The 18,555-nt window shown below is 46.6% G+C and overlaps 1 protein-coding gene and 1 long non-coding RNA gene across 2 annotated transcripts; one reads left to right on the top strand and one right to left on the bottom strand.

Annotated features, from left to right (window-relative positions):
* Nucleotides 1–630: 630 nt before the first annotated feature.
* TMEM86A (transmembrane protein 86A) lies at nt 631–5,011 on the bottom strand. Its single transcript, XM_081100366.1, has 3 exons — nt 4,886–5,011; nt 2,483–2,747; nt 631–2,132 (listed from the first exon to the last, which is right to left on the bottom strand). Exons 1-3 carry the CDS (start codon nt 4,904–4,906, stop codon nt 1,696–1,698), a joined length of 723 nt encoding a protein of 240 aa, XP_080956492.1. The 5' UTR covers nt 4,907–5,011; the 3' UTR covers nt 631–1,695.
* Nucleotides 4,835–17,381, top strand: LOC308525600. The gene is made up of 3 exons (XR_013996461.1): nt 4,835–4,969; nt 13,946–14,114; nt 16,979–17,381. It is a non-coding gene; the product is annotated as an uncharacterized lncRNA (long non-coding RNA).
* Nucleotides 17,382–18,555: the final 1,174 nt, after the last annotated feature.

Consider the following 18,555-nt stretch of genomic DNA (forward strand, 5'->3'; position numbering starts at 1 on the left):
TCAATACCCACAAGGGACCTGCATTGCCTTTTGTCATATCCCCATAACTATACAACCCCTCTACTATTCAAAACCACCCAAGGCTTCCCTTTCAAATTCTGGGTCAGAGCACTGCCCATTAAGATGCAAATGTCCCTGGAGTAGGGGAGAAACATAATTCTACCAGGGCTTCACATCAAAAGTATGAATCACCCAGTCTAATCCCATTCCTCCAAGCTGTTCAACTGAGCCCTGGGTCTAAGAAGAGAGAAGATGGCTGAAGGGAATCTGGATTGTTTGGAGCAGGCAGCAGGTCTGGGGTGAGGCAGGGAGGAGGTGGGCAGCAGGAGGACACAGAGTAACTAAGAACCACCAAAGGTGCTGGGCACCCATGCACAGGCAAGTGCCTCAGGACAAATTTGGACAGTGGCAAATTCTACCCATCCCCCATCCTCCTGAACTACATTCTCACCCACACATGTGACCAGGGAAGTGAGACCCACTCCAACCAGCAGTGTTACCAGAGCCAGGGAACCAGCCTGGCGCCAAGATGCACTGGCCAGTACTGTGACCCAGACTATGAGGACATCCAGGGCCCCTGGCTCCATGCCCCCACACCCTCCTCCAGGATAGGCAAGCACCACACAGACAGACAAGCAGGGCAGCCAGCGGCCCTTGGTTTTTATTTTTATTTTTTCATATGAACAGTAAAGGATGGAGTTGCCCCATCCTTGCTCACCTTGCATTGAATGTGCCTTGGGTCTTATGACCCTAGAGTGTCATTGGAGCCCCCCCTCCTCTTGCTCCCAGTGCAGGAGTGGTAGAAAGAAAGAACTTGGGGGGGCGGGGAGGGGTGTTTTGGGCAATCCCAGCTCTCCAAGCCAGGCCCAGTATCCCTTCAGCAGCTCCCTGAGGCCTCTCCCTATAAGACTCTGACAGACAGCAGGACAGAGACAGATGGCAGAGAAAGACACAGGCTGGGAAACAGATTGCACACACACAGACAAACACAGGCTGGCCCCTTCCTTTGGCATGGTTCACCCTCGCCCTGGGGATAGGGTCTGAGGGTGGTGATGTGGGGCCTGAGCTCTGGGCTGGCCTTTGAGAGAGATGGGACCAACTTGAATCCTTGATACCCCAAGCTCCCAGGCCAAAGAACTCCCCTCTCTTACCTACTTGGTCAGACACTTTCCTATCCACCACACAGAGATTGCAATTGTTCAAGTAACAAGGATAGGTGAGGGAAAGGGAGACTCCACTCCATCCAATCTGCCCAACTAGGGGCCTTTGAAAGGGGCTTCAAGCCTTAGCACAGATTTCTCCCCTCCCCCTCAACTCTACATAGATCAGAGAGAGTGAGAGTGGGTGAGCCAGACTCTTCCATCTAGTAGAAGCGCGGGGAGGTCAAGAAGCTGAGCACCATCACCCTCCAGAGGGGTTTTGACAATCCCAATGGGGTAGAGGTGGGGAGATGTCTACTTCTGGCTCCAGCAAGGAATATTAGCCTGACTCTCTTTAGCTCTCAGCATTGCCCTAGACCACCAGCTTTGCTAGAGGTCCTTTCCTGTTCACCCCATCAAACGTGTACATTTTCCAGGCGGTACCTGCTGCCTCAGTCTGAAACTGCAGCCATCCTGAACCAACTCTTGCAGGTTCCCAGGTTCTGGACCCCAGTCCCAGGAGAGGGCGGGTGACCAGACCCTAGCCCTTGGGGTATCAGTTGGCCTTGCTCAGTCTGTAGTCTTCCACTGGCTCCCGGTTCTCAACAGCTGACAGGGCAATGAGCATCTGGGCAGCATAGTAGGTGGACATGATGACTGCCCGCGAGTAGGGCACGGGAAAGCAGAACTTGTTGACAGCGATGGTCACATCAGAGATGATAAAGAGCACTGCACCACTGCCAGCCGCCAGCTCAGTCCAGCGCCAGGCCGCCCCGACCAGCCGTAGCCCTGCTATAGCCCGCCAGCCCATGAAGCTGATAAGAGCCACATAGGCCCCCACCAAGTAGGTGAAGGGACCTGAGAGGCCCGGGTAGAGGAAGGCATAGAACAGGACCGACAGCACTGCCATCACCAGACCTGTCCGAAGAGCCAATGGCCGCATACCAAAGGCTGAGGCGTAGAGCATGTGGGTCACAGCAAACATCAGTAGACCTGGGAGTGAGAGAATGAGGCGCTGCTGAGGGCAGGCTTAGGTGAGTGATGAGTACAGGGGCTGGGGTGGGAATGGAACATTTGGGATAACCCAGGAGCTTTGTTTTGGGGGGAACAGGGGTGGGAAGAAATCCACAAAGGTAAAGACCCCCAACTCCCCTGAGGAACTCCAGAACTGATCACCAGGTCACCAGCAAGGTCATCCTCCAACAGGGGCCCCACAGTTATGGGTCTCAAAACCCCTCAGATTCCCAATATTCTTGTTCCAAAGCTCCCAAATCCTTAGCCCTCTAGGACTCTCTAGCCCCCAACCCCAGGATTCCTCCCAGGTAGCTACTGCAGCAACTGACCGTGTACAAAGTAGCCCTGGTCCTGCCAGATGAGGAAGGCATCACCTAGGGTGGAGAAGATGAGCCCTACAAAGATGCGTGTGGCACTGGGGTGGGCCAGCAGGAATCCTAGGCCATGGGCCAGAAGGAAGAGCCAGAGGCAGAAGACGGGCAGGCACTTGATGAGGGCGCTGACCCACGACGGGCTCGAGGAGGGCAGCCAGAGCACAAAATACACGCAGGTGGCCTTGAAGAAGGGCACCAGCTTGGGCCCCTCACTCTTCACCTGGAGGACATAGGACAAGGGCAGCACTCAGAGCTCGGAGTTCAGAGCCGGCCCAGACATTCACCCCAGAGACAGGCCCACCTCCCTGTTGGGAGGATTGACACACAGAAACCAGTTTGGCCTGCCCCAACCAGCCAGCAGAATGTGAACAAGCCCATCACTGCCCTGAGGCTTCATTCATTAGGAAGGGGAAGGGGCTCCACTATTCCTGTTGGCCATATCCATTGCTGACCCTGGGGCAGGACCAGAATGGGCAGAAAACAGATCTTGGGATAATGTCCTCTCTCTCCTGCAGCCCAAACGCTTCACCCTTCCTGCCCCCCCTCCTGGTCCCTCCCCAAAGCCCCTTTAGCTCCTCTCTGCCAGCATCAGCCCTCAGCTGTCTGGAGTGCAGTCAGCAGAAAACCACAGAGACACCTGGCCAACTGGCCAACTCATGATCCTCAGCAGTGGGGCCGGGGCACAGGCTTAGGGCCCTGGCAACACCAGGTGAGTGCCAGGAATGCGTGAGGTGGTACACTGCCAACCACCCCAGGCCCCACAGGCTCTCTCCTCAGCAAGTCTGCTCCTCAGCCTCCACTCCAGCTGCTCCAGTGTAAAGGCAACCATCATGGGCAAGGCGAGGAGCTAGGGATGCTGGCTAGAGAAATGGACCCAGGAGTTGGGAGCAAAACTGCCCCTGAAACACCTGCCATTTCAGGGACCTGGAGGTTGGAGGGAGAGGGGGTGTCAGTCTCATTTCCCAGAGAACAAGCACAATTCAAGGCACCTCAGAAAGAGAGACAGGAGGGGGTGGGGGTTCTCTGTCCAGCTTTTGATCTGAAGCCAGCAGACCGGCTGGGAGGAGATGGGGAACTATGAGGGGGAAGTTAGAGCAGCTGACTCGGGCTCAGCCGGCCTGGGGAGGGAGTGCAGCTAAAGAAAGATTGTGTCCAAGGTCACTGCAGGCGCTCTCTAAGCTCGTTCCAAAGCTCCAACATCCTTGGGAGGAGATGGGGAACAAGCTCCGAGATATTCTGAACATGTGATCCCCTGAAACTCCTTTCCTTGGGCTTCTGGTACAAGGTCTCTAAGAGCTGGTCAGAGCAGCTGAGCTGCCCTGTATACCCACGCTCTGCCCAACGTGATGGTGCCTCTGTCTGGGTGAGCTGTCCAGCACAGGGCTCAGGGGACACACTCAGTTTCCTGATCACCAGTTACCTGGGGACTGATCAGACTGATGCAGGAGGTTGGGAAGAGCAAGATGGGTGGTCCAGGGTCTAAGACTGCCCTTACTCTGCCAGTGTGAGAACAGGAAGAAAAGATGACTAAGTCCCTTCCTCTGGATATCCCCCCATCCAGGCTGGGCAGGGCAGGGCAGGGCAGGGCACAGGCAGAGGAGGAGACTGAAGGAGACAGATGAACAGCCCCCACGGAACCCAGATCTCCCCAGCACCCACCAACCAGGGAGCAGCAACCTCTGCTCCAAACCCCTCCCCAGCGCCCTATTTTCTAGAAGAAATAGCCAGTAGTAGCGGGGGAGACTTTGACAGTCCTAAAGAACCCAGCATTAGAGGAAATATGGGGAAAGGGTTAGAGTTGAGAAAGTCGGAACAAGAAGAGGTGTCAATAGATAACGACCCCTCTTCCTGCTGCGTCTTATCTACGAAGCTTTGACTCGGGTGCGTCCCCTCCCCGACCCAGACTTGTTGATAAAATGGGGAAGGGGAGGAAACAAATGTTGGGGCAGGGTTCCCCGGAGGACCCAGGCACCCTCCTGCCCTCCCTCGCCCTCTCCCACGCCTCCCCGTTGGCTGCCCACGCAGAACCCGGCAGCAGGCGCCCGCACCCTTCCCGTCCCGGCAGCTCTCCCGCCGACCCGCGCCAGACGCGCAGAAATCAACAGTCACGCTTCCGAGTCACGTGCCCACGGCGCCCCTCCCCGACGCGGAGGGGCGGGGGGCGCGCGGAGGGAGGGCGCCGGGGGCCTGGGAAGCCGGGAGGCCCCGACCGCGGCCGCCTGCAGCCGGGGAGACCGCCGCTGCGGGGCCCCTCCCCGTCCTCGGCCCCCAGGGGCTCGGCCCGCCGCAGTGCAGTCCCCGGGCCGGTGGGCTCGGGCCGCGCAGGACGCTGGCTCGCTCGCTGGCTCGTTCACTCACCACGGTGACCGGGGACACCATGGCGGAGGCGGCGGCTGCCGGCACCGGCTCCGGGCTGCGGGGATAAAGACGCGCCGGGGCCAGGTGAGGAAGCGACGGGGGGCGGACAAGACCTCCCGCGCTCCGGGCGCCGGGGGTTCTGTCTGCGATCCCCGCGACGTCACCGCGGACTGAGCCAATGGGGTGGCCGGAGTGGGGGGGGCGGGGCTAGGCTGCAAATAAATCCCCCCTCTCACCCCACCCCCGCCCCAGTTCCCAAGGGTTTTTGCTCCCGGGACGCGGCGGGGGGAGGCCAGGCCTCCAGGGAAAGCAATGCCAAAGCATCCCTGAACTAGATGTAACCCCAGTTCTTGGGGGAGGACCGAGCTTGTGTGAGACACAAACATTCCTGTCCTGGACACACGGCTACACACATTTTCTCATAATCCGGGGATAAAAGAAAAAGACAGGTTCCCTTCAGCCTTGCAACATGCAGTCCACGTGGACACAGTTACACCCACATCCTTTACTGTGTGCAAACACACATCTAGATGGACACGCAGTGGTCAGCAGACATGCAACTTTCAACATGAAAAGAGGCACATAACTAGGTACACAGCAGCCCATGGACCCCTAATCCTAACATATACACAAGCAACTACAGAATCACAATTGCCCTTAGGCACCAAGCAATCACATAGACACAAAGCCAACAACCACAGGTTGACACACATCCTTCATCTTAAAACAGAGACACATATAGGCTGCACACAGCTGTAATACACATAAGATCACATAAGAAATGACGGATGGACGGGCAAAGCTGAGCATACTTATGGACCCAAAGGAATGGGAACTAACTTTGCTAAAAATACAACTTAAGCAGATTTACTGTTGATATTACACAGACCACAGGTACACAGGCACATTTGAAACTGTGTTCAGAATCATGGGAATTACATGGGTGACTTGATAGGCAGTCACGTAGACTGGGATCTAGTCCCAGTGTTGTCACTTCATCTGCGTGATTGGGTGAATCATTTCCTCTCTCATTCCTTGATTTCCTCATATGTGAGTGGATGATCTCTGAGGCTCCTTCCACGCCCAGCATGTGTAGGAAAGTATAAGGGTTCAGAAGAGGCCTCTTTGGCATGTGGATTAGTTTGAGCTGAGGGCAATAAAGACCCTGCAGGCTCATGAGAAACTTTAACCTCGCCCTTAATGAATGTAAATTAGGGGCCTTGCCCATATAAGACTTATTGCCAGAAATACCTTCTTATGATCTACCTATAGGGCAGGGCAAACTTAATTTCTAAACATCTGCTCTTCTTATCATCCTGTAATGACCACTTGAAGCCCTCAAGACACCTTGCCTCATCCTTAACTCAGAATGTCATATGTACCTCAATTAACTTTCTGTCCCTGAACCTCTTATGCATGTGGAGTCTTTGAGCCTCCTCCTCAAGCTAAAATAAAACTCGGTACCTAGAGGGAAAGATGCAAATTAGGGAGATGTACTAGTAGTTAGACAGATAGATCAATCAATGATGTTACTTAAGTTATGGTTTTGAGGGTAGTTGTTCTTATCTTACAAATCTTTGCAAAACCAGATATACAGCTGTAGAAGCTCTTCATAGCCCACCTACATTTATCATCCCCTGTTCCTAAGGCTGAAGGGGGGAAAAGAAAGCCAAAAGGGTTGTGGGGTGTTTTTTGTTGTTGTTGCTGTTTGCACAAATGGCTCCTCTGACCCCAAGGACAAATACAAATAAATTTTAATAGTTTTCTCCACAAAAACTAATAAGAAAAAGCTTTTGCCATCAAAGTAGATAAATTTAATTTATTCCATATGCCAGAAGCAGTTTGGATGCAATTTTTACAGTCTTTTACATTATCGTACATTGTCATATTATGGTAGTAATTTTAGAAATTATGAAATGTTTTCATAAATTTGTCAATCTAAAATAATACTTATGTAACAGACAGTTCACAGTTGCTTCTTAGTTTTCACTAGAAATTAAGGATTTTAAAGGTTAAGAATTGTATGTGAAAGTACAAAGTACAATAGACTTCAGCAGTCTTAATTGAGTGCCAAGAATAATGCACAAAAGGATGATATTTGATGAACTTTATAGGGTTCTAATGTAGAAAGACGATGCTGATTTCTTGGGTATATTCAGTCTAACTCTAAGCTTAGAAGAAAAGTTCATCATTAAGCACCTTTACCTTCATGGATAAGCTTCAACTTGCTCTAGCCAAGAGAAGAGTGCTTGAGTTATAGAAGGCATTATTACTTAGAAGAATTCAGCATTTTTGTAAACTTCCAGATATCAAATAGATTTTGATATATAAATGAATTTTCTGAAATGACACTGCCTCTACTTCTATAACCATTTCATCTGGACTTTCTAATCAGTACTATGAATGTGTTCCTAAATGTGTTTATTGAACACATATATAGCTGCCTTATGACAGTAAGTACATGATATTGAAGGAGGAAAAAAATACTAGATTTTGAATTGAGAGTGTAGGCTCCCTCTCATTATAGTGTTTCTTTTTCCACACTAGCCAATGATTTTAACCTAAATTGTAAATTTTTTTAACGTGTTCATTGTTTACATCAAACTTGTATTAAATAATTCCATCCACTTATGGAAGAGGAAGATATAGAAGATCTGGGTACTAGTTCATATACCTATGAGTCAGTAAAGACTGAAATAATGTCCCATGTTGAGTTGGTTATTTTGAAATACAATTTAAAAAAATTATAATTAAGCTAAAACAATTTTATTAACTATATGATTGCAGAATATGATTCCATCATATTTTTCAGTACAGATAGTTTTTACTGTGGGGTGAAATTACACCATATGGCAGTTGCATTTAGGTTCTAAGGAAAAGAATCTGCAGAGAAATCAATGCAGTATATAATTTGTCCAGATTCATTTTTATTTGGGGAAAGAAGTTCTAAAATATCCCCAAAGCAGTTTACTAATTTATTGAAAGTCCTCCAAAAAACAGAGCTATTTGGAAACCATGGTATGTGGGGTGAAAAAGAAAAGCTCCCTCCATTTTTTGGAGGGAATAACTTTAAAAATACTTAAATGACTAAGTTTACTTGGTGCCATTAAGAATTAAATTTGTTGATTTTAACATTGCTATTACATCTGAAATAAACTTGTTTAATGTTCTGGTAGTTAAAGAAAATTTTAAGAATTTTAATATATGTAATTAAAGCTACAAAAATCAATGATAATAGGAAAAACAACTATATATACCAAAAAAATAAGATATGTTTTGGCTTGGAAAAAAAAAGGTATGAGATATGGAGATGTGTTTCATTAGGGAAATAAAGTGATTTTTATCCTGATTATTTCTGAATTGGGTAAAAGAACAAGAGACCAACTAAAAGAGACACAGAAAGTTGTAGAAAGTTTATGAAAAGGAGTCTTGAGAGAGGAAATTTTATATGTGATCAAGTTGGATAAGACTGAATAAATTTATTAGAAGTTTTTTAAAATTAAGCTTTAACATCAATAGTGTGCTAAAACTTCTGGAAAGTGAAACGTCTCAAGAAGTTTTAGAGGAGGGATTTAGAACAGGCCACCCCAGAATTTGCCACTTTGGCATGTGAATTATTTTGAGCTGAAGGCAATCAACACCCTGTAGGCTCACCAAAAACATGTACCTCTCTCTTAAAGAACTTAAATTAGGGACCTTCCTAGACAGTGTGGCTCAGTTGGTTGAGCGTCATCCCGTACACTGAGGTTACATACACCAAGAAGTTACATACACCAAGAAGTTGCATACACCAAAAGGTTGCCAGTTTGATTTCAGTCAGGGCACATGACCTGGTTGCAGCCTTAATCCCCAGTGTAAGCCTAAGAAGCTTCCTGGTCAGGGCACATGTCTGAGCTGTGGGCTTGATCCTCAGTATGGGGTGTGCAGAAGGCAGCCCATCAGTGATTCGCTCTTATCATTGACTAGAGGCCCAATGCACAAAATTCATGCATGGGTAGGGTCCCTAGGCCTGGCCAGCGATCAGGGCCGATTGGGGCCGTCCGGCTGCTGGCTGGGGCCTTCCTTCATTCCGTGCCACCCCCTGGTGGTCAGCACACATCATAGCAAACAGTTGAACTTCCAGTCAGCCAAACTCCTGAGGAGACAATTTGCATATTAGCCTTTTATTATATAGGATGTTTCTAGCTCTCCCTCTCTCTGCCTCTCTGAAATGAATAAAAATATATTTTAACTGATCTTTAGACCACTTCACAACAGACATTCCCTTTCGCTTAAACCACATTCCTCTTGCTAAGACCATTATCTCTTCCCTCCAGACTTTCCCAGAATCCCAACCCACCCAGAGAGTTCTCCACCCAGAAAAAGCCCGCCTAGAGTCCTTTAAAATATCTGACTCTGCATCCCTGACTGAAGGTCACCCACAGCCTTCCCCTGTCCCTCCAGGCCCTTTCTGCACAGAGCCCCAGTGGCCATGCACTCTGCCTGCCTGCTCTGTTTTCTTTCCAATCGAAGGCTGTGGGGAGACCCGCCTTACCAGAACAGGAGATTAGAACACTAGAATTGCTGCCCCCAGGGTTCGTTTATTCTCTCTCTCTCTCTCTCACACACACACACACACACACACACACACACACCTTCCTGCGAAGTGTGCTGCCTGGAAGAACACTGGATTGAGAGTTAAAAATACTGGTCTTAGTGCTAGCCCCTCCTTCTCTGTGACTTACTATATAACTAACTCACTACCTGACTCTATGACTTATAATACTAAGTGGGACCATCACTCCATTTTAGCAGTCTGTTTCCTCATCAGTAAAATGGAAGAACGAACTGGGCTCTGTGATAAGTGCAAACCTGTCACTTTTCTAGCCAAACACTTTAACGTCACCTAAAAATGGCATTTTTCCATTACTCTGGACCTTAATTTCATTCTCTAAAACATGAGAGAATGGGACTATAAAAGTGATTTTCAAAAAGCAAAGACTATCTGCCCTGGCTGGTAGCTCAGTTGCTTAGAGTGTCGTCCCCATCCGCCAAGGTTGCAGGCATGATCCCTGGTCAGGACACATACCCGAAGCAACCAATGATTACATAAATAAGTGGAACAACAAATCAATGTTTCTTTTCTCTCTCTCTCTCATCAATAAGTACAATTATTTTTAAAAAGCGAAGACCATCAAAATTACTTGGAAAGCTTTTTAAAAACATAGGTACCCACCCAGACCCACTAATAAAGCAGCGCATATTTCAATACGCTTGGACACAGAATGCCTAAATATACAAAACATGAGACATAAAATTGTCATCCGCAAGGCTCGAATTAATGTTTACCCAAAAGGCAATGATCATACACTCAGATCGCCTGCAGAGTAGAGGCATCTTCCCCCTGTGCTGATCGTTCTCTGTTTGCTCTCCTAACACTCAGATCCATTCTCAGCCCCTCTCCACCCTGGAGTCTGACCTCTATGAACTATCACCAGGGCTCGCTTGCTCTCTGGCTTCTGATTGAGCTCAGCTAAGGAGAGCTGGAGGCAGATTTTGACTGTGGGAAAAGAGCGTGGTTGGGGTTCCCCTATCACCAGCTTGTTGGGTCAGGCTGAGGTACTGACAGTGGCTGAGCTCCTCCTTGAGCTCCAGGCTCCCACCCTAGACCTCAGGCTTAGATGTGGCAACAGCCTCCAGCTGTTGCAAGTTTTTAAGTGCCTCTTCAGCCCTGACTGGTCTCCTCAACCCTGCCCAAATCTCTGCCAGCAGTTACTACATTCTCTTCAGTTACATTCTTCACTTTGCCAGCACCCTAACTGATAGTCACAAACAAAACAAGGCACTGCCCCCTTCCCAAAAAGAAAGGGCTTATCTGATTTCATTCCTATGGATAAGATATCTTGTTTGTCTCAAAAATAAAATTTTATTTTACTGTTTGGTGTTTTTATATTGAATTGCATAATGCAAAGGGGAGAAAGTGGGGTACAACTGCCTGAAATGAGGCATTCCTTCCTCTCTGTACCCAAGTTTGCAGTATGGTAGCAATCATCTCAGGGAGAAACTATAGTTTAACTTTAACCCTGCTGTTTGGCTTCTGTACTTATTTGCTTTGTTCAATAATAGAAAAGTTATTTTAATTTTCTGAATTATATAAATCACCCCATTCGATTAAATACCCTATTGATTGTAATGTGGATATCCCATTGGTTGTGGTCATACTGGTCTTAGAGAGCACATTTTCCTTTACCTGGGAAGGACAGCACACTTATCCCAAGGTCAGAGGGCTCCAGTTAACGTGTCCCTGTTGACTCAGTGATCTGGAGACCCAAAACTGTGATTTAGATAACATGCTGCTTCTGCTTCTGTAAACTGTTTTTTTGCAAACCAGGTTCCTCATTCCAAACCTTGGGATGTAATCAATACCTTTGTGATCTTTGCCTATATAAGTCTGGTTTTGCGGCCATCTTATCACTATGAGATTTGGGGAATGGCCCCTCATAGTCCCAGATTGCAATAAATGTGACCCTTTAATTCAACTTCTTGAGGCGTCCTTCTATGATTCGAGGGGTACATTACAACAAGTTGACCTATTAGCATGGCCCTTTTCACACAGCTTTGAAATTTTCTCTTTGCTTGCTTGTCTCCCCTATGAGAATGTGAGCCCATTAATCTGTTCATTTATTCACCCAAGAAATGTTTAGGGTGTACCAACTATGTGCTAGCCAGTATGTTTGGTTCTGGGGGTTATTTTTTTAAATATAATTTTATTGACTTCAAATAGAAATAGGAAAGGAGAGAGAGAGAGAAACATCAATGATGAGAGAGAATCATTGATTGACTGCCTCCTGCACGCCCCACACCGGGAATCGAGCCTGCAACCCGGGCTCCTGGTTTATAGGTCAACGCTCAGCCACTGAGCCATGCCAACCAGGCAGGTGCTGGGGTTTAAATAGTGAGTAAGATGTAGGCTCTGTCCTCATGGAGTACACAGTTCAGTTCAGGCACGCAGATAAACAATTATTACACAATGTGGCAATGAAATAATTGGGGTAAGAAGGTTTGCCTCAGGTGACATTAGAATTACTCACTGTGTCTGAAGGAGTTGAGAAATCTGGGACTCATCTACAAGCGTGAGTTGGTCTTCACTGAGTAGACACCAATGGCAGTGATACTCTAGGCAGAGGGGATTGTGCATGTACATAGAATCACAGGAGTCACACCGAATTCTGGAAAATGCCTGTAGTACTGGGGTGAGCTGAGGAGTGACAAAGGTGAACCTGGAGAAGCAAGCATGAACCAGGTCGGAAAGGATCTGAATGTCCTGCTACGGAGTAGATGACAGTCTCCTAGTTTTCTTCTGTTCCTTAGCTTCTTTGATTGTTCCTGACTCTCACACACCAGATGCATGAGCGATGCTTAGAAATGGTGACCAACCATTATTCTAGCTTTGCCTCACTTCTTCCTGTGGGGCTTCTTCTCATCCAGTAGCCTCCTCCAGCTCTGATCCCTGTGGTTTTGTCACAGGATATTTTCTCCTCACATGCTTTGCTCTACTTGGCATTGTAATCCACCTCTAAACGGTTTACCTTACTCTTGACCTGCTATTGTAGTGGTTGGCAAACTGTGGCTCAGCAAACCGTGGCTCGAGAGCCACATGCGGCTCTTTGGCCCCTTGAGGGTGGCCCTTCCACAAAATACCGGCTCTTCCACAAAATACCAACTTTTGAGCATGGGCCACAAAGTTTCAATCCGTGGTATTTTGTGGAAGAGCCACACTCAAGGGGCCAAAGAGCCGCATGTGGCTCGCAAGCCCCGGTTTGCCGACCACGGTGCTATTGGATCTCAGATAATTTCTCTGTTTGTTCCAGATCCCCAGAACACTTCAAACCAACTCTCAGTCACCCCCGCCTCACCCTACCCCTGCCCCATCTACATATCTGAGGAGGAAAATCAGACATCACTGAAGAAATGTTAAGAAGTGAGACAAGATCAGATCTTCCAATAGCAGTATGGGGGAGTGAACTGATAAATTAATACAAGTGAGTTGAATGTGTGTCAGCCAAGTGTAGGTGTTTGGGAGGAGCTAATTGCAAAGCTGGAGCTCAGAACTGAAAGACCAGTCCATATATTTGGAAGCCATGGCAATACTGAAAGGTATATGGCATGTGATTAGCCAGGGAGGGGTCTTGAGGGAGTAGAGAAGACTGACCAGACCCAGCCCCAGGGGAGGGGGCGGGGAGAAAGGGAAGTCCAGGAAGGAGATGAACACAGATATGAAGTAAACAGATATGCTGAGGCTATATAGCTCACAGGGAGATCGGCAGACTCAGCCAGAAGGACAGTGACCCATCTCCATTCCTGACTGCTTGCTCCATCAGCTCATGGTCTATGTGAGGCTCTATTCCTCCAACTCCAGTCCAGGGCATTCCTACAGGTCTCTCCTGCCCACACTGCTTACAGGAGTCAACCTAGAAATACAGAATTGCAGTATCACCCAACTTCTGAAGACATTCATTTCAGAATGCCTTTGTTGTACTGGAGCCTACTTGGGTCAAGTAGGCGAGTCCTGGAGTGGCTAATGTAACCCAAGATATAGAGTCAGCTCCTGGAGGCCTTTAGGAAAAGAACGAAGACTTGAGCAAAACTCATCTTTCTAGACCCTCAGTTAGGACTAAATTGTAATGCTGTCTTGAGATAATACCTAGGTAAGTGTCATTCTGAACACTGACATTCTGGGATGTTTGTTTGGCTTCTGGGCCAGACACACCTGGATTTTTACCCCTCTTTCCTTTCCTTTGTTAACGAGGGCATCGTCAGATCTTGAAGCATGAGTGGATTTCTCTAACTGTAAAGCTGCCAAACAAAGGTTCTTCTGATGGGGTTCAATACTAGGGGTGTCCCATGAGGAATCCCTAATTGTGGTGGGTTTGTGGGATGAGATGGCCTCCAACACCCAAGCTTCTAGAGCTCCAGTCTCTGTGAAGTCCCAGTGTTTTTTGGAAAGTCCTTGCATTGGGGTCATCCAAGTCCAGTCATCGCGCCAATCCCAGTCCTCCTCCAACTTCTCCCTTTCCGCAGACTCTAAGAACTCTAGGTTGTGCTTTGGGTTGCTCCTTCTTCAGTATTGAGAAGTTTGTATGAGGAAGTGGAAATAAGAAAGGAGAAGTATCTGGAGGTTGGGCAAGAGGATGGCTTTTGCGGAAAAAAAATACCTAGAAGATCATATCATCAAGCACCAGGATATTGAGTAAGTAATTCTCTCCTCAACATTAGTGCCTGAGGACCTAATAGTCTTGAGATAGATCAGAGCAGACCCTTCTGCCTAACCGCCCTCTCCTCAGATTTCCCAAGACCAGAAAATTGGGCAGGGAAGAGAGAGGTCTGGCTGGGCCTGGCCAAGCCGAGCTGGATCTTCCAGGAGATTTTCTCCAACCCGACAGGAAGTGGAGCAAAGCCCGTGAGGCCGAGGCACCCTGTGCATGGGTCAGCAGAGCTATTTGTGTAACCTCAGCCCTCTTCAAACCCTTTCATATTCCAACTCAGCTTCCTGCCTCCTATCCTGAGAAGTTCAGGCTTCAGAGGAGTGTAATACTTATGTATTACAATAGGGTTTGAACTGCCAAGAAAAAGAGCTGGAATTGTGGTCATACTCCTCTCCCTGCCCCCAGCCCTGATGGCTCCCTCCCTGGCCAGGCTCAGAAAGGGAGGAAGGGAAGGCAGCAATCAAATGGGGATGCTGAGCAGCTCCCCTGTCCCTGAAAAGTTGGTCCATTCTTCTACATCACACACACACACACACACACACACACACACACACACACACACTACTTCATTGTACTGGGAAGTGTTGTGATTTCCACTTGTTGCAGGGAGAGCCAAGGAAACAGGCTCATACTGTAAAAAGGGGCTTGTGTTTGAATCAGCAGTAACCACATTTGGAATTTACAGAACTAGTCTAATTTTTTTTTTAACTGGACCCCAACTCTTCAATATGGCAGTCAAGACTCTCCCCACTATTTTTACGTTACTCTCTCACTTTCATGGGCTTTAGACTCAGGAGGGAGGTCTGAGTATATAGGGAGTCACTGGCATATAGAAGGGGCTGGAAAAAAATGGAAACATAAAATCAATGAAAGAGAAAGAAGAAGAGCCAAAGATAGACTTTTAAGTGACATGAACATTTGGAGGGTAGCTAGAGTCAAAGGCATTCATGGGGAAAATCATGACTGACATGCCTTAAAACTGTATCGAAACAGAAGAGAAATAGTTTCATAAATTACAATAAAATATCAAATAGCCATTAACAAAGATATTTCAACAAAATCTTCATGACATGGGAAGTACTCGGGATATAATAGCAAATGAAAAAGTAAAATTCCTGTATTTGTCATTCCTCCTCTCAACTCTTGTATTAGCATGGGGTTAAGAGTAGGTGGGATGGAGGTAGGTTTTGGTAGAATAAATAGACAAAAATATCTATGTTGTTCTCTTTGCTTAGATATATTTTTCAAATTCTGTACAATAAGCATGTTTTCTTTAATAATTAAAGTTTAAAAAAATTGGACCCCAAACCAGAGTTACCTATTTTTTTATTTTACCAAGACATTAAAAAAAGAGAGGGGGACCACTTTGTAAAGTACTCTGCTGTACATCTGAAACTAATACAGAATAATATTGAATGTAAACTGTAATTTAAAAACAAAATTTAAAAAAATGGAGAAACAATCAACTGCCATCACCATCATTTTGTAAAAGAAAAGACATTTTGCCCAGCCAGCATGGCTCCTAAATATAACTCACCCAATACTTAATAGGTGCTTAATAAATAGTGTCTTCCTTACTTTGAGGAAACAAATGCAGAGTGGGCTTTTATCTGCCTGGAACGGCGTAAGCACAGTCTTTTCTGAAAATAAGTGGGACTTCTCAACAATCCCAAACTTTGGAATGCATCACAATCACTTGGGAAGCTTGTTAAACATACAGGTGACTGAACTTCAGTAGTTTTAGGGTGGGGCCCCAGCATCTGTATTTTTACAAGTTCCTCAAGTGATTCATATGCACACTGAAGTTTGAGGATCTCTGTACTAGATAACTCATTCACCCATTCATTCAGTAAGCATGTGGCATGTGCTGGGCCAGAGGCAAAGAAGAAAACATATTTTTAGAAAGGCCAATGCCTAGCCCCGGTCCTGGCACATAGAAAGCACTTATTAGTTATCAACTAGCCTTCACCTGGCCAGTGTGGCTCAGTGGTTGAGCATTGATCCATGAACCAAGAAGTCCCTAGTTCAATTCCTAGTCAGGACACATGCCTGGGTTGCATCTCTATCACCAGAAGGAGACCACCGATCAATGTTTCTCGTGGATGTTTCTATCTCTCTATCCCTCTCCCTTCCTCTATCTCTAAAAATCAATTTTTTAAAAATGATAGCCTTCCGCCCTGGCCAGTGTTGCTCAGTGGGTTGGAGCATCATCCTGTTCACCAAAAAGTTGCTAATTCCAGTCCCAGTCAGGGTACACACCTAAGTTGTAAGTTTGATCCCCAGTTGGGGCACATATGGGAGGCAACAGATCCATGTTTCTCTCTCACCTCTCTGTCTCTCTCTCTGTCTGTCTGTCTCACTCTTTCTTTCTCCCATCCCCTCTCCTCTAAAATCAGTAAAACATATCCTTGGATGAAGTAAAAAAAAAAAAATTGATAGCCTTCAAGGGAGTGTATTGGAGGTGCATTCAGTTTGGTACATGGGCATAGAAACCACTAAATAGCCACAAGGACTTGAACGAAAGTGGGCACCAAAGAAAGGGTAGCCAAAGGGTAATAAGTGATGCCAGCGGAGGGCTATGTCAAAACAAACTTCTAGGGAGGAGTCATCTGCCAGCTTGAAGGATAGGATGGGTTTGCAAGCCCGAGTAGTGGATGTGTGGTAGGTAGTTAGACATGAACAGAGCAAGGACGATGGGCCAAGTACAGAAAGTCACCAGGGCAGAAAGCCCTAGGTGGGTACCTAACAAAGGACAATTGTAGGGTGGGACCTTGCCCCCAGGGTGACCTTTCCTCCCCTAGCATATCACTGGTCATGAGGTTTGGACCCCCTGATCTTTCCTCCTCAGAGATAACATCGAGGCTCCAGGCGCAGAAAAGCAACAAAACCAGACAAGCAACACCACCACTGACAGACCTCAGGACCAGCTGCATCGGATAATGACCCCCTGTCCTGGCACCAACCAATCAGTGGGGACCTAGACCCTGAAACGACATACCTGGAAAGCTGCCAAATATTCTATTGAGACCTTCCCCTAAAATCTCCACCCTTAAACCTTAGGACAGAGGACTCTCCCTCCAGAGAGCAGCCCTCTCCTTTCCCTTCCCCCTCCTCCCCAGGTGGGCTACCATTACCTTCCTTACTCCCACGTTCCAAGGGCCCTTCCTTTACCTCTATAACTCCTAAACCCATTTCTTCTACAAATTACTTCTATCCTGTGATTTCCCTAATAAATGTTCTCTTATAGTTTGAGTCTTGCCTCTGAATTCTTTCTTTGCCAGAACTCAAGTACCAAGGTTATTAAACCCAGGTCCAGTCTGATCCCATGGGTCCAACACCTGTAGGTGCAGTTCCTACTGCCTACAACAGATGTGTGCAAAGACATAAAGGTATGACAGTGTGACTAAATATGTTTGGATCATATGGCACTTGGGAGAGGGATAGGAAGTGAAGCAGGAAGAGGTGTGTGTTTCGGAACTAGTTGGTGATTGATCTGCTCTGCTAAGGAGTTTCAACTTTATGACAAAGTCCTTGGGAATCATGAGGATTTGTAGGTAGCGGGTAAACAGCTTTTCACTATAGATAGCTCATTTTAGCAGCAGCCTGCATGAAGAATGGGACGGTAAGCCCTAGCCGGTTTGACTCAGTGGATAGAGTGTTGGTCTACGGACTGAAGAGTCCCAGGTTCGATTCCAGTCAAGGGCACATGCCCACATTGCAGACTCATCCCCAGTAGGGGGTGTGCTGGAGCAGCTGATCAATGAGTCTCTCTCATCATTGATGTTTCTATCTCTCTCCCTCTCCCTTCCTCTCTGAAATCAATATATTTTTTTTTTTAATGGGATGGTAAAGTCAATACTGGAAGCAAGGAAAGCAATTAGGAAGTTGTTCCAATAGTCCATGAGGAGGTTGGGAAAGATCAACTGGAGTAGCGGTGAGAGGATTTTTATGTAGTTCCTTCACATATGCATGGGGAATTCTTTCATATGCATGGTCTTTTACAAAGCCTAGCAAAAAAAAAAAAAAATGTGTATATGAGGCTATTAAAAAGAACCTTTTCTCAACTGTGAAAGTAATGTATTTATTATGGAAAATTTGGAAAAAACAGAAAAGCATAAATAATATAATAGGAATCCCCTATAATGCCACAGTCCAGAGATACTCACCTTTGAATATTTTAATATACTTCCTTCCAATTGTTTTACATGCATATTTCAATTTTTTTTTGCATATTTCAAATTTTTAAAAGTGAAAATTCACCATAATTTATTTTTTCCCCATACTGTTGAATATGTAAATTTTTTCTATTTTAAATAATGCTACACTAAACATACTCTACCTAAATCTTTCCCCACATCTTTAATTATTTTCTCAGGAAAAATTCTTAAAAGTAGGATGATTAAACCAAAGGGAATTATTATATTT

The sequence above is a fragment of the Myotis nattereri genome (assembly GCF_964212035.1).
Source record: "Myotis nattereri genome assembly, chromosome: 9".
Lineage (NCBI taxonomy): Eukaryota > Metazoa > Chordata > Mammalia > Chiroptera > Vespertilionidae > Myotis > Myotis nattereri.